A 25,815-nucleotide genomic window follows, 5' to 3' on the forward strand; every position below is an offset into this window, starting at 1 on the left:
CCCTTTTAAGTTCACTGTCCTGGTGAGTTACATGGGGGAGGGGAGGACCCGGGCTTCTGCTGATCCAGATTGGTGCTCCATTGTTGACGAGATCTGGGATCCCCTGCAAGACACCCTACATTTATAGTTGCTTCCCTCTCATGCAAGTATATACACTGTAGCTGTATCAGTCATCGTATGCAAATCCATGCACTCTAGCTGTGTCAGTGATCTGTGCCGCCTTCTTCTGGGTGTTGTCGTCAATGCTGCCACTTCTATCTTCAAAGAGTGTTTTTGAATTTGCTTCAAAAGGAGGTGCTTGCTTCTGACTCCCCAGGCTCCTAGTCTTCCCCTCTTTAGCTGTTGCAGCTGTTCATCCTCGGAGGTGCTTGCCTTCCACGCCGCATTCATTCAGCAGGGCCTCATTCAAGTCGAAGGGGTAAGATCTAGTCTACTCCTAGTACAGACATTTTCTTTAGCTTGATTATTTCTAAGGACTAAACGTTGTAAAAAGACAATACAAAGTTATATGAAAAGGCTTAATACAGAGACTTCTCTACAGTAAAAGCAAGAGTGAGTGTTCTGTGAGGGCCCTACAGTTCTGGAACATGCTTCCCTCCTCCACCCCCAGCACTCTGTCTGACCCTGAGGCATTACTGTCATGCTTATCCTTTCCCTAGGCACTTTACATGAAAGGAATACGTTTGCTAGAAAGAACATAGTGAAGGCAGGGGCTTGGATATTGCTGGACCAGAGCCCTAGCAGCAGGCTGCAACAGTCCAGTAATCTGCTGATGTGGATACACTCCAGGCTTTTCTGAGGTCTGTCTAGGGTTGCCAGGTGTCCGGCATTCGCCCGGACAGTCCGATATTTTCAGCTCCTGTCCAGTTTAAAAAAAAAAAATTCAGAGAATACCGGACACCTAAAATGTCTGGTATTTTCTGAATTTTTCCCTGGACAGGAGGCAAAAATGCCAGGCACCTGGCAACCCTACAAACACTCAGCACCCAGCCTCTCCTCCCCCCCCCCCAAGCCTCCCCTGGCTCCCAACACCCCCAGTTGCCCCCGACCCCAGCCCCCATGCTTACCTGGTTCCCCAAGGCTGCTGGCCAAAAGACCTAGGGGAAGCAATGCTTTCCCCTGGGTCTTAGTGCTCAACTACTCCTATCCCTCACTTTTAAAGGGGACATGCTGTTTTATTTTAATTTTTTTTGGTGGGGCTTAAGTCCTTTTGTTGGGGGGGGGGGGGACTCTTTGGTCTCCCTCCCTTTTTTCTCCAACAGAATTTTTTCCCTTTTTGGGGGGAGAAGGGGGATGTTCAAGAATTTTTGTTTCAACCATCTGGCAACCCTAGGTCTGTCAGTAGAGTGGCCAACTTCCCCTGGTCCCTTGACGGGACCTGAAGTAGGGAGTTTGTCTTGAAGGTGCTGGACCAGGGAGGTCCAGCCTGCATTGGCAGTGTGTAGGGTATATGCAACTGTGTGTGTTAGTGGAAAAGCAAGTTGTCAGCACGTTGGAGTATAGCTACATAGAGGAGTGAAAGGCTCCACAGTGGGTAGCTGTGCTAGACCCATTCCCTGTAATGGTGAAGGACTCTGGAAGCAGGACATGGGAGGCATTGTTTGTGCTTGTAGAGAGATTGAACAGTGCCTCGCCATCTGCACTGCTATTTGTACCTGTGCCAAGGGACATGCTTTGTATGTACTCTGAGGCTTGCAGTGTACATGTCTGTAGGCGGCTAGACTGCGCTGAAGCCCTGATCACAGCTGCCTGGGATATGTCTACACAAGGTATAGTCGCGTCACATGAGGTGCAGCCATATTCTAAGCCTGGGGAGGGGAAAAGTAATGGCAGAATTGTTATGTGACAAGAATTCAGCGTGAAGCCAGAAGTAATCCCCCTTCCCCTGCCACCTGGGATTCCTCCATCTCTGCAGCATTTAAGAGTTACCACAGGCGATTTCACTTGAATAAATTAGGCTGACTGGGCTCTGAACCTTTTACAAAAATGGAGTTTTTTCCTCTTGCCAGTAGGAAGTCTCACCACAAGTAGCCTTGCATGCTAGTAGACATTGATTATTGGTTTAGACACAGATTTTTGCATTATTTATTAGGTAGTTATTAGGTCATCTGCCAACAATTCAGAAGCCTCTTGCTGGGTGTGGGAGCGGAGTATTTTGTCAGAAAAGTGCCGACAGACAGCATTCATGTGGGAACTGTGTTGACAAAGCATTGTCGCTAAAAGCTGCCTAGAGTACACTGGGGTGGGGAACCTTCTGTGCATCAGTGCTCCCTGACCATCCCACCCCCAATCAGCCAGGGACCCACACTCAAGTGAGAAGCAAAGGGGTGGGGTGTGGGGAAAGGGAGTACTGACCTGGTTCATGCCTCTTGGAATGCCAGGTGCTTCTCTCACTGAGCTCTGTGGGAGGGGGGCTCCATGGCTCGGCTGGATTAACGCTTCTGGTAGTAGATTTGATGGGGTCCCTAGGCTCTGGGATGGGCTAAAAAGTGAGGGGGTCAGTGTGTGGGAGGGGGTTGCTGGGAGCAGGCTGGGTGGTGGTGCAGGATCTGGTGAGTGACCCTTTAGGCTGAGGGTGCACGGTCAGGGCGGGAGGGTGCACGAGTGGAGGTGCAGGAGAGGGTTGGCAGTGGGAGGGGTGTGTGGAAGAGGGGTGAGTAGGGATGCTGGGTCTTGGTGGGATGGAGCAAGTGTCTGTGCCAGCCTGTGTTGGCTTGCTGGCTCCACCTTCATCGCTCCTATTGGTTGGGGGGTCCAAGGCTGAGAGTGACGGGCAAGGACCCTGTAAGCGAGTACAAGGGACAGAGCTTCCCTGTGCTGCCATTCCAGAGCTGAGCCCCTCACTTCCTTTCCCCACCAGGCAGAGCCCATGGGCTGCACGTGGCCGGTGGCTTGTGTGGATCCGGCCAGCCCAGCAGTGGGGAGATGGCGCTTGTGCTCCAGCTTTGCTGCGGATGAAGGCAAATCCCATGTTCCCTACCCCTGGTGTAGACATAGCCTAACACTTTTTGTATTTTTGAAAATAGTTTTCTGCTACAACCCAGAGCCATACTGATTTGTAATGTGGTAACTTTTAAACCATTGACTATAAAATGTCAAGAATTTCAGTCTTATGCAGTTTATTGGCTTACGTTACAGAAAGCAAATCATTGCTCACCTTTTCATGTTCCTAATTGATTCTGCAGACACTTGTGAGCAGCTCTGGTGATTTCAAGAGTACTCTTCCCACAGTTACTCACATGAATCAGAATCTGTAAAATCATAAGTTATGGTTAAATTTAGCTCTCCCATTATGAACTTGCATTTCCAGCGACCAGTTAGTTGATTTGTATATATGCAGTACAAGGCATTAGCTGAAGAGTAATGTTCCTTGGTTTGGATAAAAGTGTTTGTGCTCTACTGATAGTTACCAATGTGTATTCTGCATGTATTTAAAATCTACATGTAGATTGTTTGGGTTGGGTCTTCATTTGTATTCATGCATTGAAACACGCAGTATACATGCTGTGAGCTGTATCTCACGTGTATAGTACATAATGTGCACGAGAGGCATTAATTGTATTATAAAGTTAGCACTTGATGATCTGCTGTTAAACTTGCTCACTAACTCTTTTAGAAACACAATAACCATTAAGTTGCATAGAATCATAGAGCTGGAAGAGACCTAAGAAGGTCATCAAGTCCAGCCCCCTGCCCAAGGCAGGATCAATCCCAACTAAATCAACCCAGCCAGGGCTTTGTCAAGCCGAGACTTAAACACCTCTAGGGATGGAGACTCCACCACCTCCCTAGATAACCCATCCCAGTGCTTTACCACCCTCCTAGGGAAATCATTTTTCCTAATATCCAACCTAGACCTTCCCTGCTATAACTTGAGCCCATTGCTTCTTGTTCTGCCATCTGTCACTGCTGTGAACAACCTTTCTCCAGCCTCTTTGGAACCTCCCTTCAGGAAGCTGAAGGCTGCTCTCAAATCCCCCCTCACTCTTCTCTTCTGCAGACTAAACAGACCCAAGTCCCTCAGCCTCTCCTCATAGGTCATGCGCTCCAGCCCCCTCATCATTTTGGTTGCCCTCTGCTGGACTCTTTCCAATGCGTCCACTTCCTGTCTATAGTGGGTGGCCCAGAACTGGACACATTATTCCAGATGTGGCCTCACCAGAGCCATATCGTTCTACCGATCAGTATCTTTCTGTATATAAAAAGTTTTTTCTGCCGCATGACAGAATGATGGTAAGAGTAGCGAGCAGGGGGCAGCCCCCAAGTAATTTTAAATATTGAATGTACACTTCTTGTACGTAAAAGTCTATACTTTTGGTACCCAGAGAACAGAGGAGTTATAAGAATTGTGGAAATTAGGTTAATGTTTTAATGGTATAAAAATAATTGTGGAGCTGATTACCGAATCCTGACTTGAAGCTTAAATCATAGAATACTAGGACTGGAAGGGACCACAAGAGGTCATAGAGTTCAATCCCCTGCCCTCATGGCAGGACCAAATACTGTCTAGACCATCCCTGATAGACATTTATCTAACCTACTCTTAAATATCTCCACAGATGGAGATTGCACAACCTCCCTGAGCAATTTATTCCAGTGTTTAACCACCCTGACAGTTAGGAACTTTTTCCTAATGTCGAACCTAAACCTCCCTTGCTGCACTTTAAGCCCATTGCTGCTTGTTCTATCCTCAGAGGCCAGGAAGAACAAGTTTTCTCCCTCCTCCTTATGATACCTGAAAACAGCTATCATGTTCCCCCTCAATCTTCTCTTTTCCAAACTAAACACACCCAATTCCTTCAGCCTTCCTTCATAGGTCATGTTCTCTAGACCTTTCATCATTCTTGTTGCTCTTCTCTGGACCCTCTTCCGCATTTCAAGAAAGATGTGGAGAAACTGTACTTAGAACGGGACACAATACTCCAACTGAGGCCTAACCAGCGCAGAGTAGAGCGGAAGAATGACTTCTCGTGTCTTGCTCACAACACACCTGTTAATGCCTCCCAGAATCATGTTTGTTTTTTTTGCAACAGCATCACACTGACTCATATTTAGCTTGTGGTCCACTATAACGAGGGCTTGCCGAACCGCGGTGATCTCCGCTCGTCAGCTGCGCTGTCCAGCGATCTGCGCATGCGCAGGTCGCCTGAACCCAGCTTTTCCGGGTTGCAATCTACTCTCCACGGGCGAGTAGATTGCCTTATTTTTCGAGCCCTGACTATAACCCCTAGATCCCTTTCTGCCATACTCCTTCCTAGAGAGTCGCTTCCCATTCTGTGTGTGAGAAACTGATTGTTCCTTCCTAAGGGGAGCACTTTGCATTTGTCCTTATTAAACTTCATCCTGTTTACCTCAGACCATTTCTCCAATTTGTCCAGATCATGTTGAACTATGACCCTATCCTCCAAAGCAGTTGCAACCCCTCCCAGCTTGGTATCATCTGCAAACTTAATAAGCGTACTTTCAATGCCAATATCTAAATCGTTAATGAAGATATTGAACAGAGCCAGTCCCAAAAGAGACCCCTGTGGAACCCCACTTGTTATACCTTTCCATCAGGATTGAGAACCATTAATAAATACTCTGAGTACGGTTATCCAGCCGGTTATGCACCCACCTTATAGTAGCCCCATCTAAGTTGTATTTGCCTAGTTTATTGATAAGAATATCATGTGAGACCGTATACAATGCTTACTAAAGTCTAGGTATGACATCCACTGCTTCTCCCTTATCCACAAAACTCGTTATGCTATCAAAGAAAGCTGTCAGATTGGTTTGACATGATTTGTTCTTTACAAATCCATGCTGGCTGTTCCCTATCACCTTCCAAGTGTTTGCAGATGATTTCCTTAATTATTTGCTCCATTATCTTCCCTGGCACAGAAGTTAAACTAACTGGTCTGTAGTTTCCTGGGTTGTTCTTATTTCCCTTTTTATAGATGGACACTAGATTTGCCCTTTTCCAGTCTTCTGGAATCTCTTCGGTCTCCCATGATTTTCCAAAGATGATAGCTAGAGGCTGAGATACCTCAAAGTAGGAATAAGGGATCCTCTGGAAAAGGGCTTATTTTCTGGAGAATCGTGTCTACACTGGCGCTTTTCTCCGGCAAAAACCCCGAACTGGAAAAAAGCGGCAGCCATGTACAGTAAAACTCCATTAGTCCGGCATCCAATGCTCCGGGACTCCTGATGGTCCGGCACCATCAGGAACCCGGAAGTGCTGGGGCAGCCGGACAGGCTTCCCCCATTCAGCTGCTGCTGAAACTGACCAGCAGCTGAATTGGGGAAGCCGGGAGCAGAGCAGCTGGGGTGCTGCCGGGTTGGTCTGGTAGTGCTGCCCCTCGGGGCTGCGGGACCAACCCGGCAGCATCCCAGCTGCTCTATTGCAGGCATCCCCAATTCAGCTGCTGCTGAAACTGACCAGCAGCGGCTGAATCAGGGACTCCTGGGGCAGAGCCTAACTATCGTAAGGGGGGGGCTATGAGGGGTCTGGTGTGGCATCCCCTCCCACCCTACTCCAGACCTCTCATAGCCCCCCCTTCTGATAGTCCGGCATATCTGATAATCCGGCACCCCCTGGGTCCTAAAGGTGCCGGATTATCGGAAGTTTACTGTAAATGCAAATGCCGTGGGGGATATTTAAATCCCCCGCGGATTTGCAATTCCTACTGGTCTCATTAGCATCCCTTTCTGGAAAAGGGATGCTAATATGTAGACACAGCCCAGTAGTAAGAGTGACAGGGCTCTCTCCTCCCCCCACCCCTTCGGTTTTTGGCACAAATTTACCAAAAGCTGTGTCTGCATCTATACGATTCTGTTAGGGGATAATTCTTAAATGAATATTTTAAAACACTTTAAAACAAGTTCATATACCGTGACATTGTACAAAGTGCAAACGGGGCGTTATGTGATGTCACTTTTTAAATATTAAGATGAGAGAGTATATTCTTAGTGATGTCCAACAATATTTTTGGTACAGGCAGTCCCTGGGTTACGTACAAGATAGGGACTGTAGGTTTGTTCTTAAGTTGAATCTGTATGTAAGTCGGAACTGGCGTCCAGATTCAGCCACTGCTGAAACGGATCAGTTTCAACAGCGGCTGAATCTGGATGCCAGTTCTGACTTACATACAGATTCAACTTAAGAACCCCAGGCGTCCCCAAGTCAGCCGCTGCTGAAACTGATCAGCGGCTGATTCCAGGAAGCCGGGGGCAGAGCAACTCTGCCTCTGGCTTACTGTAGTCAGCCGCTGGTCAGTTTCAGCAGCGGCTGACTTGGGGATGCCTGGGGCAGAGCAGCTGGGGTGCTGCCGGGTTGGTCCAGTAGTGCTGAGGAGCGGCGCTGTGGGAACAACCCAGCAGCGCCCCAGCTGCTCTACCCCAGGCGTCGTGGGCAGAAAAGCCTGGTCTGCTGGGGGGGAGGGGGCACTAGCTGCGGCCCCCCCCCCCCCATCAGACCAGGGAGACGGGGAGCAGCTTTTCTCGCCCCGGAGAACGCAGGCGGCGGGACCGTGGCTCATCTGGGTGTCCCGCCGCTCCCGTCCTCCGGGGCGAGCAAAGCCCCGTTCGTAACTGCGGATCCGACGTAAGTAGGATCCGCGTAACTCGGGGACTGCCTGTACTTCATTAACAGGGTGAAATATATCAGACAGGTTAATAGATTTCTTAGCAGTCCATTCTTGTTGCATAGATAAGATCTAAAGGCAATGCCTTTTAAAGAGCTGCTTGACTTTGCCAGAGTGATATTCATGCAGCACAAAAGGTGATGATTTGAAATCAGTGTGCTAAACAGATTAAACATCTTTTCTATGCATTCGGATTTTTGTGAATGTGATGGGGAGAACACCATTCCAAGAAACGCATTTCATTAGAGATGTCTCTCTTTAGGATTGTCAGTTTATTTCTTGAATGTTACTTAGACATTTATACTTATGTGTTTGAGATTCTCTAATTCATGAATAGGAATTTATAGCTGTTCTGAAGTATAATACTGAAAATAACTAAGTTACACGACTTCAAAAATGTTCAAAAATAAAAAAGATCAGTAGGAGGGCAATAAACCATGTTCACTTGATTGTGCTGCAATACATTAATTATATAGTGGATCTATTGATTCTATATGGTTCTGTTGTGCTTTTTGATACTTAAAATCAAAAAAACACCTTCTCATAATATAGTAAGTAGGATTCATGAATCCAACGGAATGACTGCATTTTTAATTCCCTCATGTTAAATAACTTCATGGTAGCTGCTCTTTTTTAAATTACATGTTTTATTTTATCTCATTTGGTCAACAGGGGAGTTACTAATCTTGACGGCATGGATCATTCTGTGCTCAGAGGGGAGATGTCTGCAGTTCTTCATGACAGGTATGTTTTATATAAGGAGCTGAAATCAGGCCGGGCCTTCAGTGCTTATGGTTAGGGTGGCTGTGATTTTTCTTAACCTTGAAAACATATTCCATTTTTCTTTCTGGAGAACTTGAAGGAATCAGAAAAACAGAACAAAAAAGTTGCTCCCCCAAAAGCACATGTTTTGAGAAATAAAACCCCAAGACGTAATATGCGCCTCATTGCATCTGTTTTTGTACCTCAGACAGAGAGCCTGGGATTTTCCAAAATGAAAAGCTTTCAGTTCTATAAGGAGAAAAGCAAGGAATCTGTTTGTTCTCTCTCCAGCCTATCTAGTTAAGTCTTCTGATCTTTTGCTCTTTATCATGAACACAGTCAGAATATGCTGAAGACACCTGTTTGCTGGGATGGCTGAGAGAATTCCGGAGGTTTTTCAAACAAAATTCTAAATTCAACTGCCCTTCTTGGTTTTTTTAAACTTCAACTTTTTATAATTGTAGCAGTTCATGATGGCTCAGTCTTTCTAGAGAAACACAGATTCAGGTTAGAAATCTAGATACTTTTCTCTACATACTAGAAGAGAAGAAATTCTTTGTTGTAGCAGCTGCATTTCAAGCTTTTCTTTCTGTTTTTAACTTGGTTGTAAAGTCTGTATTTGGGATCAATCACATTTTATATCGTTGTAATGGTTCTAGAGTCCCTTATATAAAATTATACAAATGTGGGGAAGGGACTTCAAGAGGTCATCAAGACCATTCTCTGAGGGAGAACCTTGTAAATCTAGACCATTCCCGAAAGGTGTTGGTCCTACCTATTCTTATACCTTCAATGATGGGGATTCTACATATTCCTTTGGAGGCCTGTTCCAGAACTTATCCTTGGGATAAATTTTTCCTAATATTTAACTTAAATCTCCTCCTTTGCTGCAGATTAAGCCCATTGCTCCTTGTTCTACCTTCAATAGACACAGGGAACAATTTTGCCATCCTCTTGATAATCGCTCTTTGCAAATTAAGACCTATCAGATTGTACTGTCGTCGTCTTTTCTCAAGATTAAACAGACCATGTTTTTTTTAGAACTTTTCCTTAAAACTATAGGGTCAGATTTTCTAAACCTTTCATCGTTTTTGCTGCTGTCCTTGGAACTCTTTTCAGTTTGTCCACATCTTTTCTAAAAGGTGGCACCTGAAATTGGACATTGTACTCCAGCTAGAGGCCTCACTAGCGCCGGAAAGAACAGGACAGCTACTTCCAATGTCTTACATTTGATGCGTCTGTTAATACAACACAAAATATTAGCGCTTTTTTATAATTGTATCATATTGTTGATTCATAGTCAATTTGTGATTCATTTTAACACCCAGATTGTTTTCAACAGTACTGCTGCCTACTCAGTTGTTCCCCATTTTGTAGTTGTGAATTTGACCTTTCCTTGCTAAGTGAAGTACTTTGTGCTCGTCTTTATAGAATTTCATCTTGATGATTTTTAGACGAATTCTCCAGTTTACTAGGGTCATTTGAATACTAATTCTGTCTTCCAAAATATTTGCAACACTGCCCAGCTGCTTGGGGTCATTCACAGATTTTTATAAAAATACTCTCTGCTCCAGTATCTAAATCTCTAATGAAAATATTGAATGCTAATGAACCAAGGACAGATGCCTGCGGATTGTAGTAGATATAGCCTTCCAGTTAGATAGCCAGCTATTGATAACTACGCTTTGGGTATAGACTTTTAACCTGTCATGCACACCCACTTTATAGTAATTTCATCTAGACCACTTTTGCGTCACTTGCAGGATTGTGTATTTAAAAAAAATAAACCCAACGACTTTACTAAATCAAAGATATCTCATGTCTGTGCCACCTCTTTCCCTTCCCCTCCCATATCTATTAGGCCAGTAACCCTTTCAGAGAAGGATGTTAGGTTAGTTTGGCATAATTTGTTGTTGGCTATTCCTTTATAACCCTGTTACCCTCCTTATGCTTACAAATTGGTAACTTTCTCCAGTATCTGTCCACATATCTCTTCACTTTTGGCTGGCTGACTGTGTAGTTCTTCCGGTTCTCTTTGTTCTCCTTTTTAAAGATAGGTACAATATTTGCCCTTCTCCAGTCCTCTGAAACCTCCTCCAACCTCCATGAGTTCTTGAAGATAACTGCCAACAGTTGTAATATTATTTCAGCTAGCTCTTCAAAACTCAGTATGCATTTTTCAGACCTCCATATTGATTACAAATATCAATCTACTTATAGTAGTTGGATGCTGTGTAGAGAAATCTTCCACTGAGTGTTAAGAAGCTAGGATATGACTATACATTTTATTTTTTGCTGTGAAGCTCCTGGTGGCTGAAGAAGAAATTTCAAATCTAAGTTTTACTAATTTATGAGCTCATTATGAATACGGTGCCCAATTCTCATACCTCAGTGAGTTAGTAGGGTATAAAACATACATATAAGAGAGGTCATGAATAGAAACTGATTGTAATAGTGGCTTCATCCCATTTCAGTATCACTTTGAAATAATCAAGTAGATGTTAGTGACACTTAGTCTTGCTTTGTTTTGTCACTTAATCCTAATATTTGTACTCTGGACAAATCAGACTAATTCAGGAAGCACAGGTGTGTGCGCTAGAGGGTTATTTAACTGAGTGGACGTACCAATCTTTTGACTACAATTTTAGTCTTTTTTTTTGTCTCAACTCCTTCTCTTTTCTCTAAAACTGAAACTCATTATGATGATTTCAGCTACTGACTATATTTAGAATTGCATTATCCTTCACATTATAATGCTTCATTTACTTAGATTACTTACAGTTCAATATGCTATGTTCTTAATTTCCTACAGGGCAGCCTGAGAGGAGATTTTTTTTTTTTAGTTGTTTCTAGTTCCGTTTGATGTATATTGGCATACCTCCCTTTCAGGGGTTCAAACTGGTGGGTCCTGTCTGAAGCCAGTGCCAAAGGGAGACCCACATATCTCTGGTTTGAAGTTTTGGGGGGAAGTTACTCAGGTTGAGAAGTGTAAAATTTGCAAAGGCTTCTGCCCAGGGAGAGACTTAGGCTGAAATTGCTCTTCATCGAGTCAGCCTTCCATTCCCAGCTGGCCTCAGTAACAGACTATGGCATAGAGATTTGGTCTCTAGAGACCCTTGTCACCGCCACTGCCTGTCACTGACGACTTTCTCGGGTGCGAGTTCCTGCACAGCTCTCATTTGCGGTTACTACACAAGATGATAACCTCCAGAGGTTGCTCTGCCACTAAACCAATGAATAAAGGAGGGACTAGCAGGGTATGCCCCGCACTGGGACACCCTGCTCTGATTTAACCTGCACCATCAGTTCCCGCCTCACTGGGAGGTCAGTCGAGTCTGGTTCTTGTAGAATCCACGGTACAGGAGCGTCATGTGGAAGAGTTGGACCTCTCCTCCACTTGGGACACCTTTGAGACAGCTAGGCACCTTAGAGTGATGACACAGTTCCCTGCAATAACCCCAGTGTTGCAAAGAAGCCCCACGCTATCCAGGGGCAAGCCAGGTATGATGTGGCACCATTCACCCTCACGCCACACTGCTCCCCACCATCACCAAGGTCTGAATCTTTGGCGGACTCGTGAGTGAAGTTGTATGTGTCGAAGCGGAGCTGGCACTGCTTGACAGGATTAAGGGCAACCATTGCCTGTGATGCCTTGGCCACTGGAGTGACAAGCCACCAAGCCCAAGGGCTGTGGTCCAAGTTGTCATCAGTGGTGTTGGAGGCATGACCCTCTCCATCGTCACCGGTAGCCCAGGAACTTCCACAAGGCTGCAAGATGGGCCATGCTTCAGTATAGAGGTTGCAGTGGGGACTGGCATAGATCCAGAAACTAGCACCTTCTCATAGCTTGGACTATTGACCAATGTTCCCCCTAACCTTTTTCTTCTATATGAAATTTTCCCCCCATCCAAGTATGGAGTAAATTTTTGTGCACTGAGACGTGCCTATGTCCACCCCCAGTAGAAACAAAACCGAGCTGTGGGCGCTGGGCTGATCAGTGGGCAGCATTGGAATCTCTGAATGGCCGCATGAGTATACCACTGCTGTTGATCTAGTCTAGGTTGCCAAGTGCAGGCATATTGGCACATGGGCATCTCCGTGAGCCAGAGGGGAAAAAAGGACCTGGTGCCCCATGGGTATTCTTCTCGTCTCCTGGTGAGGCAGTGGTGGACAGATCTACCACACTGTTGGCCATGAGTAACAGATGCCACCAAGAATTGTTCGGAAGGGTGGCTTGGAATTTGGGCATGCAGGCAAAGGAAGTATTGGAGGAGACTGACCCCACAGTTGCCATTCTGGTGTCTGATGATCCTTCAAGGATGGCTTTGCCCCTCATTGAGACCATTCAGAACACTATCAAAGCATTGTACCGAGGTGGTGGAGAGGAATACTTTGTGCCTTCAAAAGGCTATGGGTACTTTTTCCCACACTCTCAGCTGGGCATATTGGTTGTGCTGGCTGCCAGCGAGAAGGAAAAGCAAGGGCAACTAGACAGACTCCAAAGTCCCAAGAGGCAAAGAAGCTGGATCTCCTTGGCAGGAAGGTATGTTCTACCGGGGTTTTGCTAACCAGCCGTTAGAGCTTTAATTCCTGGATCTTGCATTCCGAAGGCAAGGAGTTGCTTCTGGCTGACGCTCAATCGGAGCTTGCTGCTATTTCGGAGGAAAAGATCTTCCCTCGGTTGTGCTGATTCAGCATCCTGGGCTGCGTCAACAGCCAGAGCTATGAGAAGGAGCTCGTGGCCTCAGGTTTCAAGACTTCCCCATGAAGTGCACCAGACAATGCAGGCTTTCAACCCCTCAGGACTTTCCCAAGAGCAAAAAGACTCTGTGCCACAGTCTCAAAGACTTACAAGCAATATTGAAGTTTTTGGGGCTTCATACACCAGCCCCTAAGAGGAAGCACTTAAATCAGCAGACACCTCTCGCTTCTACTCTGCTTCTCCTAGGCAGGACTATCGGAGGAAGCGCAGCAGGAATAATAAGTGGAGGCCTTGTCACTTCTTCTCCAGTCATGGTTGTGTTCAGGGAGGTAGCTCTCAGACCCCAGACTTAATTTTTGAAGGTGTGTCTGTGGGGAACACACCATTCCAGGTTCCAGATCTTCCACTCTTCCCCATACCCCCTCGTAAATGGTCAGTCCCCTTTACTATCTTGCCTGGGAACTGATCACCTCAGACCAATGCACCTTCAGCAAGGTAGACTTGAGATATTGTCTCCAGCTCTGTTCCCTCCTGCCTTCCCTGGCCCTCTTCAGGGTCTCTTTACACCTCCTGCATGACAAGTTGCTCGTAAGAACACTCCTGTACTTCGGGGTCTATGAGGTCCCTCTAGAGTTCAGGGGCAGAGGATTCTATTACTTGTATGTCTTAATCTTCAAAGGCCAAGGGTGAGCTCAGGCCAATTCTAGACTTGCAAACCTCAATGGATTCATGAAGAAGTTGAAGTTCTGCATGATCTCCCTGGCTTCGGGTTCAGAAAGGGGATAACAGAATAACTATTGCATCACACTTGACTTGAAGGACTCATGCTTTCACATATCCATAGTCCTGTCCCACAGGTGGTTCTTCCACTTTGTGGTCAACACAACCGATTATTAGTTTACGGTTCTCCCCTTCAGCTGTTTGGTGGCTCCTTGCGTGTTGATCAAGAACGTGTTGGTTGTAGCTGCCTTCCTGCAGAAGTGGCAGGTGCAAGTATTCCCATATCTAGACAACAGGCTAATCAAGGGTCATGCCAGGGCCTAAGTGGTGAACCACATGAGCCTGGCTTGGTTGACACTTGACAGGCTCAGCCTGATGTGGAATGTGGCAGAATCAACCCTAGCCCCTACTCAGAGGAAAGAGTTCATCTGAGCTAGACCATGGTCAAGCCAGAGCATTCCTTCCAGAAACATGTTTTCTCATCAAGGGTGTTGGCATAGAGGTACTACGACCATTCCCCACTACTCTGGTACAAAACTGCCAGAAGCAGATTGGTCATATGGCTGCGTTTATATGTGTAGGCAGAACACCAGGCTACGGTTCCAACTCTTTCAATCCTTGGTGTATGGTCTGAACTGAGGCAAGAACTTAGACAAGTTAGTCACCTACTCTTCCAGTTATTGAGTTGCTTCTGTGGTGGCTTGACCCACAAGTGGGGTGTGCGGCAGTACCCTTCCCCAGGCCTGCCCTTGCTGTGTCTAGTAATAGATGCATTGGTAGCGTGATGGGGGGGGGGGGGGGGGGGAGGAGGGGAGCACTCCTAAGAAGACTCAGGACTTGGTTTTTTGTTCCGGGCAGAACTTTCACTGCACATCAGCATCTGGGAGGTACATGTGACTTGCTGTGCTTGCCAGACACTTTAAAACCCATATGGAGAACAGATGTGTATTGGTATTCATGGATCATACAACAGCAATGTACCACCAACAAGGTAGGGCTCGCCCCCTCTCTTCTGCTAGGATGCCCTAATGCTGGGGGACTTCTGCGTTGTGCACTTGCTGCACGTGGAAGCATTATACCTGCCCAGGCGCTCAGAATGAACTGGCAATCTTTTCCGCAGGGCCTTTCACCGCCATAAGGGGTTCCTCTGCCCAGATGTCTTCCAAAGGAGGGGGTTTCCCAGATAGAGCTGTTTGCAACATGGTGTAACAGGAAGTGTCGGCAGTTCTGTTTCTTTGTGAACCATATCCCGGGCTTGCTCGCAGATGCCTTTCTCCTCTTTTGGAAGGGACACCGGCTGTGTACACTCCGACTTTTTCTGCTCAGACCCAATGTCCTGCTGAAAGTCAGAAGAGAGGGAGCATCCGTGATCTTGATAGTACCAGGATGACCACATCGACAGTGGCTCACCACCCTTCTAGACCTGTTGGTGGGCATGCCTGTAACGCTGCCCTTGGTCCCAGTTTTGATCACGCAGGACCATGACTGTCTCCAGCACCCCAGTCTGGAGTCACAGCATGGACACTCTGTGGCTAAACCCTTTGGTCCTGAGACCGGGTTTCCTGGAATCAGCCGCTGATCAGTTTCAGCAGCAGCTGAATCTGGACGCCAGTTCCGACTTACATACAGATTCAGCTTAAGAACAAACCTACAGTCCCTATCTTGTACGTAACCCAGGGACTGCCTGTATTTGGAAAGATCCTTCTGTTTGTGGGACCACACTGTTCTGGTCAGTATTGCTCTTGCTTACATAGACCCACAACTTCCATTTAAAAAAAAAAAATCATTCTGCATGTAATTGAACTTGAAAATTGCTCTGACTGCTTCGACTCACCAATGACGATGTAGTCTAATCACATGCAGCTTTTCTGCAGATTTTCCTTTTGTTCTCCTATCCCAGCTGTTTTGTCGAACATACACAAATAGTATCTGTGTACTTACCAGCTATAACAGCATAAAATCACTCAGCCCATATCTCCCCACACTTAATTTGTTAAATAATCAATTTCTCTTAAACCTTACTTTTTAATATAGTCTGGGTTAGTTTGTGCAAAATTTAAGTTCAGAAAAATACGGCACTCTTAGTCTTTGAGCCAGCCTAAAAGTTGCTTCCTATGATGCCAAAAAGGAATAGTTCTAATGTGCAGCTTCATCTACAGCTGTTATCCTCATTTTGAGGTGCAGTAAGAATGCCATTTTAGCCAGCAGTTGATTATCTAAACGAGCACTTCTGAAATGCATATGGTATCTCTTTGATACAGTGTGAAAATGAACATGCTAGCCTTACATCTTCCTGTCGTCTATTTGAAAATACCATCTGTTGATAAGTAAGCATTTATTCTTAGGTTTATTATGCTCAAAAAGTAGTCTTTCAGAGCTAGCTTTTCACCATGACTTAGTTTGACATGAAGTTGAGAATGGAATGGCTAAATGCATGCTGATCCATGTGGAATACTCTCTTTTGTAAATGGATCTGTTGCATGTTCCTCCCATTCCTGGCTAGAATCCAGTGAACTAACCTTCAAAAGCAAGATAATTTTCTGTGTGGTGGTGTTTAAGCTATAGACTTCCTCTAAAAGCTAACAAGGGATTTCCATTTAAAAACATGTACTTGCACCATATGGAATACATTGAGGAATATTTTTCTTCCTGTATGCCTGTGTTTTAAGAACAACCTATTGAATCCATTGTTTTTAGACACTTGGGAGATGTCTAGGATTCTAGTTCACTTGAATGCATATTAAGGAACACTTCATGATTAAAAGATAACTGTTCAGAGTGCAGAGACTGTAGAATCTAAAACCTATGAATCAGTGCTGAATATCTAGGACAGTATTTCTAAAGTAAGAAATTTACTTTCACTGTGCAAATGGACTACTAGGCTTGGCCATATGGTGTCTGTCAGATTAACTGTGATTTGTGAGCAAGCTACAGTGCAAACTATAGAGGAAAGGTTTTGCCTAGTTTTGTATTTGTAGTTAGTAGTGTAGGTATCTGAACTCTTCACAAGAATGTCTTATCTGGTACAGAGGAAATTCAAGCAACTCCTAAGTTATTGTTGTATTTGAGACTTGTTCTTTTTTCATAAATGTGTGTGAGGGAGTAGATTAGGCCCAGACAGCCACTGCTAAAGACCTTGAGAACCCGCCTGCACCCCACCCCAGAAAAAAGGCAGTAGAGAGGTCCTCCAAGCAGGCTAGAGTGGCTTCAGGGAAAGCAGCCAGTCAGGAGCCAGGAAGGCCGTATAAAAGGAGTTGCAGAACAGAGCAGCTGTTGGTAGCAGTGTAGAACACAAGGAGTGAAGACTGGGTGGCTGGCTGGAAGAGTAGGAGTGCCATGGACAACACAATGGGAAGAGCTCGTAGCTAATGAAACCAAGCCCTGAGGTAAGGGCAAAGATGGCATAGAGCTACAGCAAAGTGATCTAGGGAGTTAGAGTATCAGTGGGATGGACATAGCAGACAGCTCCTATTTACAGGATCTCTGAGCTGGGACATCGAGTAAAGGGTGGGACTGGATCCCCGATCCCCCTTCCTCTCCCCCCTCTGTTAGCCACTGGGGGGGGGGGGAAGTGGCCTGTATCTTTAGGCATTGGTGGGGGAGGGAGAGAATTTGACTTAATTAAATTGAAATGAAATAAATAGCGCATTTAAAACAAACCAAAGGAAGTTTTTCTTCACTCAGCACACACTCAACCTGTGTGTGGATGTTGGGGAAGACCAAGACTTTAACAGGGTATTAAAAAAAAGATAAATTCATGGAGGTTAGGTCCATCAATGGCTATTAGCTAGGAATGGTATTCTTAGTCTGTCAGAGGCTGGAAATGGGCAACAGGGAAGGGATCACTTGATTCCCTGTTCTGATCATTCCCTCTGGGGCATTTGGCATTGTTCAGGGTTGGAAGACAGGATACTGGGTTACATGGACCTTTGGTCTGACCCAGTCTGGCCGTTCTTATGACTATAGTATCCCAGCTAAAGGGCTGGAACCAGAGGAGCCCTGAAAGAGCAAAATTCTTGCCTAGAAGAAGTAAGGTCTGGGGTCCCGGCTCCATTTCAGAGTGGGAACAAACTGAGACATTACAGAGGGTGCAGAGAGGCCCTGTTGTACTGGTACCTCAGAAGGGGTGGTTTTATTTTGGTGCACATACGGAGAGAGACTCGGTCAACGGGCTGAGTCACCAGAGAGCCTCCAGGAAAAGAGTGAGTGCAGACATGCACACTTGGCCAACGGGTCTTCGTGAGAGGTGAGCGCAACCCCCCAGAAGACCAGTTTAAGGGCAGCCGTGGGGAGGAAACAGTCACCTTCATTCCCTAGAGAACATCAATCCTGTAAATAGATTGACTGTAAGATACAGTGGATTCTCATAGGTCTGGAGTTCTGACTTGAATTGAAGCATGTATTGTGGCTTTATGAGTAACAGTGCTCTGCATTTAGAGATCTAACTTCTTTTGACTGTGTAACGTTGATACCAAAGCCCGTCTTCAGGCGGTGTTACACTATAACTTCCTTAGGTTCTGTCTCGTGTGCATTTTTATTTCTGGCCTGGCCAGACCACTCCTCAATGGACATGCTGTCAGTCGCACTTGAAAAGAAACAGTTTAGCTTCCATCTCCATCACGTTGACCACCCTTTCGGCACTCCATGGGCCGACTATTTCATTGCCCTGAGGTCTGGTAGCAGAAGATCTGGGGAAAAAAATTCGAGATGAATGCATCAAATCTCAGATGCCCTCCTTGCATCTCCTGTATTATGTTTTGTCTCACATAGCCTAGATGTAATATGGAAACAGGCTGACAAGTACCTCTTTGTGTCACATGGCAGAAGACCACCCCTGTTTAGTTTGTGACCACGTTAAATGTGCCTAGAAGGACAGGAATGTGAATGGATTGACGTAGACAACACGAGAAGTGAAGTGGGGAGTTGTTGGGTGGTTTTATAAAGCTCCACTTCTCTGGCTGTCCTGTCATACTGTGGTTCCTGGTTGGGTTTCTCTTTGCTCTTGCCGCTCCATTACACCTGTGCCTTCGTCTCTCTCATCGGACAGGACCAGCGTGACTGCCCAGCGATGAAGTTCCCAGTCCTGTTGCAAGGCATTAATAAAAGCTGGGCCCAGCTAGGAGAGTGGGGTAGATTGCTCTGATTTCACTTGCTGGATTTGCCTTGGCACAGCCTTGCTGGTCTGTGTTACAGTAAACTGAAAAATCCCATTGTTAGCGGTGAGTTCCCAAGTGTGGACTAGTCAGTTCTCGCGTCCGTTACGTGAACAGGCCATCACCTGCATTGTTTTAACTAGAAGCTAGTCTAGCTGTGTACCTACTATCGATGGCTTAAGGTTAATGATATTCTGCATTTAGGTCTAAGACGTATCTGGCCCCTGAGGCTCGGGTCTGCACCCAGCATTGGGGAGCCTGTGCTGGTCCACCAGCCCCTATGCCACCGCTTGCAGGGCTAGAGCATACAAAATCTACTAGCCTGGGCCCCACTAGGTTCTGGTGCATGAGAGGAATGTGGGGAGTACCTTTCTCCTTCTCAGTCGGGGGACCCCCAACCCAAAAGAGGTTCCTTACCTCTCGCCTTGGAGACCTTAGAATACGATGGGATGGAGAACTTCATGTAGGGGAGTTTGAGTTGCTCTGTTAGTGCCGTTAAAAGAAACGAATATCTAAGCGTAAATGGAAACAAACAAAACCAATGACACAAACCCCGGAACGCTCTTCCAAGAAACTGGGTAGACACATTCAGATTTCAAATTACACATTCCTTTTAAAACCTGCTCCTGTCCCTTGAAGTTTAAGCTGTTTGGGTTCTGTGTTTTTCCTACATTAGATTATATCGGTACAATCTAAAAAGACTATCCAATATGTTTATGGTGGTGGTATAGTCTGACAGTGAAAAGACAAATTAGAGTAGCTAACTTCCAGGTGTTTTTAGACCCTGGTTACTTTTCATTAATGTATCTGATCTGGTGATTGTGAACAATGCATTAATTACTTGAGAGAAGTGGTAATTATTTTAGAAGTTTGTTTTGGCTCACCTTCGAGTGAGGCTTGGAATAATTTTTTCCTCAGTGAATTTGATTGTTCTGTTTGAATCAATTACTGGCACTGTTCATAAATGCAAACAGCTCATTTTAGGACCCTATGAATTTTATCAATGCTTTTTGCTAGCAGTTGTTTTCTATGCAGAATGGTCTTGATGATCTAACTAAATTTGAAATATAAATGTAACTTTCTCTCCCTGTCTCCTGAGCTTTGCCACTACTCATTATATTCTTCTTAGTCCCTCTTGTTTCATGGTTCACTAAACAAACCCACATACTGAATGTGGAAATGCTGACGTGATAGTTCTTTTTCTAATAATGTTTATATATTTAAACCAGTGTTGTCCTTCATTTTATTTTATTTTGTCTAGTTTAGGAATTTATTTTGTCACTCATCTTTCAGTCAGATTTCTGAGACCATATTTACTTGATTAAGGATTATACTCTTAGTTATAAAATAGCTTTAATTTATGGGTGTCTTGTCCATATTCTGTTCCCCAGTGCTCTGTATAGGGTTATGTATCTCCTCCTTAACTATTACAGGACATAAATGTATCTCAGACTGGTGATTGAATGTTGATGACTAAGTAACTTCACAGCCTCTTGCCCTGGAATGCAAAGTTGACTGTTGCTTTATTGTCAAGTGCTGTTCTTCACTGAAAAGCTGCCGTTGCATTATATATTTCTTGTTTTTGATATTGGCTATCAGTTTACAGGCAACAATTTAAAAAAAAAAAAAGTAAGCTGCTCTCCGTGCAAACTCAGCATGAAATCTCTTAACAGTTCATCTGGATTCTTTTTTTTTTTTTTTTTTACACTGTATGAGTAGCAAAAGTTTGGCAGGTCTAATTCTATCCTCAGTTACACCAGTGCAGCTGCACAGGTTCCAGTGGGAGTAGCACAGGTACATCTGGCTCTGTAACAACAAAGCTCATGCCCAAAAAATAGAATCCTGTTCCTGTCTAGAATTGAGTTGACTCTGGATAAAAGCAGTAGAAGCTTATTTTAGTTGGCACATAAGAATGAACTCTTACAATGAGCATATCTAGTAAATGTGTTTAAATATTGTTGAAAATGGGCGGTGGTTTGACAATGAATAGACAGAAGCTGCATGCTGCCTACACCTTTGTGCTGTGGACACAGAGCAGGGGTATGTGTGTTGATAATTGTAATATGTGTACATCCAAGTGTCACCCTCTCCCAAAACAGCTGACCAAGATTTAGCACTGGTCTGTTAGTGGTGGTATGTATAATTCAGTCAGCAGCTGACAGCTGGGGGGATGTGTTATACCAGGATAAAAGGTTATTTATGGTAAACAAGATAATACAACTGCTTGTCAGAAATAAACATAACAAGGATTGTATTTAAACAAATAGAACTGGATTCCATGTACCTAGAATGACACTACATAGAAGAATATATAATAAAAAAACAGAGCAATTTATGCACATGCGCACACACACTTACTACTAAGCGAACTTAATTAAAAAATAGCCCGGGAAATAAAGGATAGCTATCTCTGTATGCACTGGCTAGCCTCTGTTGTAGGTTATTTTAGTTCAAAGATCTCCCTTCTCCAAATACTTCAGTTTTTGAGCCTTATGCACCTTGAGTGCATCTTACCAAGAAGTCGCAAGACTCCTGTAATGCTTGCTTGTGCACTGGGCCAGATTCCTGGGATGTGAAGGATCTTAGGAGCTCCTGTTCCAGATCTGTGGGAGTGCAGTAATCAGTGACGGGAGACCACTGGAACATGTCCTGAGGGATGAACAAGAATCGATACTCAGGAACATGCCATCAACCATGGACTGTTGGACCAGCCGGCTCTAAGCTTGTGCACCTCTGTCCTATTCTGCTTCAGTCTCTCCACATATGTTTGTCAGGCCTGTTTCCCCTCTGACTCTTCCTCTGCTCTCTCCCTATTTGAGTTTGCCTGTACTCTGTTTGTGTCTGTCACACTCTGCTCTCTCCCTGTTTGAGTTCGCTTGTACTCTGTGTCCGTCACACTCTGCGGGTCTCCCCTCTGCCCTTCAACCGACCCTCCAACTGTCACTTCCTCCCGCTCTGAGGGCAGGGCAGTCTCCTCTCACTTCCTCAGAGGAAGAAAAGTGACAGAGTGTTTATCAGAATGCACCCTAAAGCATGTCAGGGTAGAATCCTTTGACCATCTTGACATTAGGCAGAAAAGAGTAAATACAAGGTATTTCTAAATGCATTCTGGGGGAGCTTTGGAAGTTTCTTTGCCTACCATTGATGCGTATTCATAGTAATTGTATATTAAATGACCTCTAAATGTTTAGAGGCCAGGAGTGGATTGTTATATTAGCAGTTTACAAAGACTCTGAGGACAGATATTTTTGTTCTATGTTGTTTTCTGCACACAGTATCAAACGTGTGTGTGTGTGTGTGCCCGCCCCCGTGCAGACAAGTGTAACTGCTGTGTGCTGTAGCTTGGAATCGTGTGCCTGGCTCAGCTGTGAGATTTCATGGATGTGTTCCTCAGCAGCCAGATCTTGGTCTGAACACCGAATAGCAAGCTGGCCATCCTTTCCTGCTCTCCATGAATGCCATGTGCTGACTGGAAAGGTTCAGTGTTTCAACCTTCAGTCCATTCCAGAATCTAGATTCATAGAGGTGCTACTTCCATCTGAATTTAAGCTGGTCTCTATTGAATCTCAGTGCCTAAGCTCTGAAGCCTGAAATTTAGCATGGCCATCTCTGTCAGCTAGTAGACCCTTTGCTAAACTGCAGAAAAGCAATTATCAAATCATTATGATTGTGTGAAAATACATAGCGGGGCATGCCCCATGCAGTGATTTTTTTTTTTTTTTTTTTACAATGGCAATAGATTTGTCACAAGGCTTGATGATTGTAACCCTTTTTCTAAACAGGGTTTACAGCAGAGCATATCTGCTGACTACAGCTTGTTCTGTATGTGGTGCTGTTTTCTCTCTGATATTGAGTGACAATGATCCTATGGTGCCTACCCTGAATTATGAAGACACAGTGGGTGAGGTAATATCTTTTATTGAACCAGCTTCTGTTGGGGAGAGCAGTCAGCTTTCAAGCTTGCAGCGTTCTTCAGATCTGGGCAAGGCACCAAGAATGTCAGTTACATACACTGTGGAACAAGTTGTGTAACTTGTATTTCAAGGGGCCATTTAGGGTGCAGTAGCCTATCTAGTCAGGGGAAAAGGAGGAAAAATCTGGGTGGAGGGGATTATGATTCAGGATTGTTAGATTTGTGACCTGTCTTCAGTCCTAGATATTTAATGTCAAGGAAAGTTATCCATTTAAACTCCCAGACTTGCCTCTTGAATACAAGGTCGTGTGCAAGTTTCCTTTTGAGGATGAGGATGAAGGGGTCCGGTACAGTGGTGATTTTGCCAAGTGTTTGTCAAAGGTGATATAGTTTGTCTTATTTCTCTGTGAGTTCATTGGAGAGCAGAGTGCTTGTTTAGGATTGAAAGCAGATATACCTGTTATCCAGTGCTTTGATGTCCCCACAGGTATACCTTACATTGAGAGGCACGTGTGGAACCCATGGGTTGTGATAGATGTTAAGTATGGGAGTCGGTGGTTCTCCCAGCAGTGGAGATGCGTCTACAGGCTTTGCACCGTTTGTTCAGATGGGGTCTGGTGCTGCTTTGAGTTGGCGTGTCCTGGTAGAAGGTTGCCCTTTCGTATAGTGCGTGGTTTGAGTGTGGTTCACCTATTGGTACAACGTTTGTGTTTCAGCAGTGTGACCCCCCCCACCCCCCAAGACTGACACAAGTTCCATTAACAATGTGGTGCGCTTTGTGGGTGATAGGGGCTCTCCGATGAGCATAAAGGAGCTACATGCGAGAGACAGTGCTACAGCTGTGCTGCTGAACAGTCTATAGTATTCATACAGCCTGTGTCTCCTGGTCTCCCTTCAGGTAGAAGGCTGTGGTCAAACATGGTGAGCCTGCCTGGGTTCCCCTGTCTCTGTGTGTCTGAAAACATGTGGCAGGTCCCTGGTATGGGTTGACAGGCGATGAGATGGTAGAGGCTTTTCTGAAGTAGTTCAGGGAAAGATTTCATGACACCCTTAAATTCCTGAGTAAAGTGTGTGTGTAAAGGGGGTCCTCTTTGCATTCTTTGTGGTAGGCGGTGTCCATTGGCCTTGTTTACATCGTCATAATCCATCGTCAACCGGGATGACTATGTCCCTTGGCTTGTTTGAAATCCAAACACCGAACAGTAATCCATGTGTTCACTACTTCCGCTAAATCAGTGTTTCTCAACCAGTGGTACGAGTACCCTTAGGGATGAGTCTGGGGGTGTACAACAACACAACTGAAATTTGGAGAAAACTGAATTGTTAAGTTTTACAGCGTTTTATTATTTTTGTACTTTTTACACCCCAAAATTCCATCGCCCTCCTTGCTATGATTAAGTTGTTTAAACAAATGTGTTGCAATGGTAGAAAAAAAATTGTCTGAAAACTGTAGGTGGTGGGGGTACTTATAATTTTTTTTTTTTTAAAAAGGGGGTACTTTATAAAAGGTTGAGAGAAGCTGCACTAAATCATCTGCTCTACCTTGTATTTAGCTGTAACAGTCTGAGTTGGTTGACCAGCTCTGGAGAAGAGCTCAGTGTCAGCTCTAAAGCTTGTCTCCTGCCAATGTAAGTTGATCCAGTAAAAGATATTACCTCCCCCACCTTATGTCTCTACTCTCCTGGAACTAGCAAGGCAACATCACTCCGCATGCTGTGGGCTATGACATGGGCTGCTATTTGAGTGCTTAGCTGTGCTTTATATTTAAGAACATTACAAAATTAGTTGTTTTGCAATTGCAACTTGATCTTTTTGTCTATAGCACTTCCTGCCTGTTGTGAAAACTTTCCTGCCTTCACTGTATGTGCCAAATGGCAGTTAGTTATTCCATGAACAAAACCTTGCATTTTCTGGCCTGTATGTGAGCAAATTTCACCCTTAAGATTGCCTACACTTAAACAATTTGTGCTTTTAGTTTATTGGGAAACCCAGCAGATGACCCCATAATAAATGTGATACCAGTGACTGAATGTGCATTTGATGGGGGGGAGGAAGAGAATAAGTTTAATGGAAGGTGTAGAAATCCTCTTTGGGATTAATCAAATTTATTTTCTAGAAAATCTGAGCATGATGAACTTTATCTCAATGTGCCTGTGTTGCTCCCACCAGCAAAAATGCATGTTTAACGATGGCCAAGCAATTGTTTACTTTAGGCAATAATAGAAGAACTAAATACATTTTAATGTGATCTAGCCATAGTTATCAAATGTAGACTTGACATACAATGATGAACAGAGTGAACATAACCTCTGTGGATAAAAACAATCTGTGTACTTGAGGTCAAAAAGTGATGTGGAGGTGATCTATGGAACACAAAGGGTAAGAAACATTTTAAATTGCAAGCTTAGCTTTCTGCTGGAACTGAGAAAACAATGGGAAAACAGTTGGGATGATATCCTAGCTCAATTTGACTCTTCCACTTATTCGCATCAACTCGCCCACTCCAGATGTTAGACACACAGTGTTTTACAATTCCCCTTAGATGTTGGTATTTCCATAATTTCTAGAATAGTATTTGAGCCTTTTGTAAGGTGCTGTAAGCGTGCTGCATTTACAGTCTACCTGTGTTAATCCTCAAGTTTAACTATGCCAGTTTGGGAGCGTATTCTTCCTAGCAGATGCGCTTCATTCCTCGGGTGGCATGTGACTAGGATTCATCACTCTGTTTGGGCTGCTGGTTGGATCATTAGTTGGCCTGGTTCAGGGTGGGCTGGCATGAGTGCTGAATCATGCCCTGAGGAGCATATGAAGAGCACTTAGCAACTTTTGTCGGGGAACCTCGAAACTTTTTACAAAGATGAGCATTATTGGCACCATTTAGTAAACAGGGAAGTGAAGGAACAGTGGCTAGAGCAATGAGTTGGTTGCAATGCCTGGTGT

The 25,815-nt window shown here is 44.8% G+C and overlaps 1 protein-coding gene across 9 annotated transcripts in view; it reads left to right on the forward strand.

Annotated features, from left to right (window-relative positions):
- The window catches only part of KLHL13 (kelch like family member 13), a 134,170-nt gene that overhangs the window by 32,366 nt on the left and 75,989 nt on the right, over window positions 1–25,815 (forward strand). For 5 of the 9 annotated variants that reach the window (XM_075941167.1, XM_075941170.1, XM_075941168.1 and 2 more), the window contains one exon: window positions 8,298–8,369. The exons of 3 other annotated variants lie outside the window; for them this stretch is intronic. In XM_075941167.1, the coding sequence (XP_075797282.1) occupies window positions 8,298–8,369 (72 nt within the window). Of the gene's footprint in view, window positions 1–8,297; window positions 8,370–25,815 lie in introns of those variants that run through there. One more of the 9 variants, XM_006135321.4, reaches the window with a different exon arrangement.

The sequence above is a fragment of the Pelodiscus sinensis genome, chromosome 13 (genome assembly GCF_049634645.1).
Source record: "Pelodiscus sinensis isolate JC-2024 chromosome 13, ASM4963464v1, whole genome shotgun sequence".
NCBI lineage: Eukaryota > Metazoa > Chordata > Testudines > Trionychidae > Pelodiscus > Pelodiscus sinensis.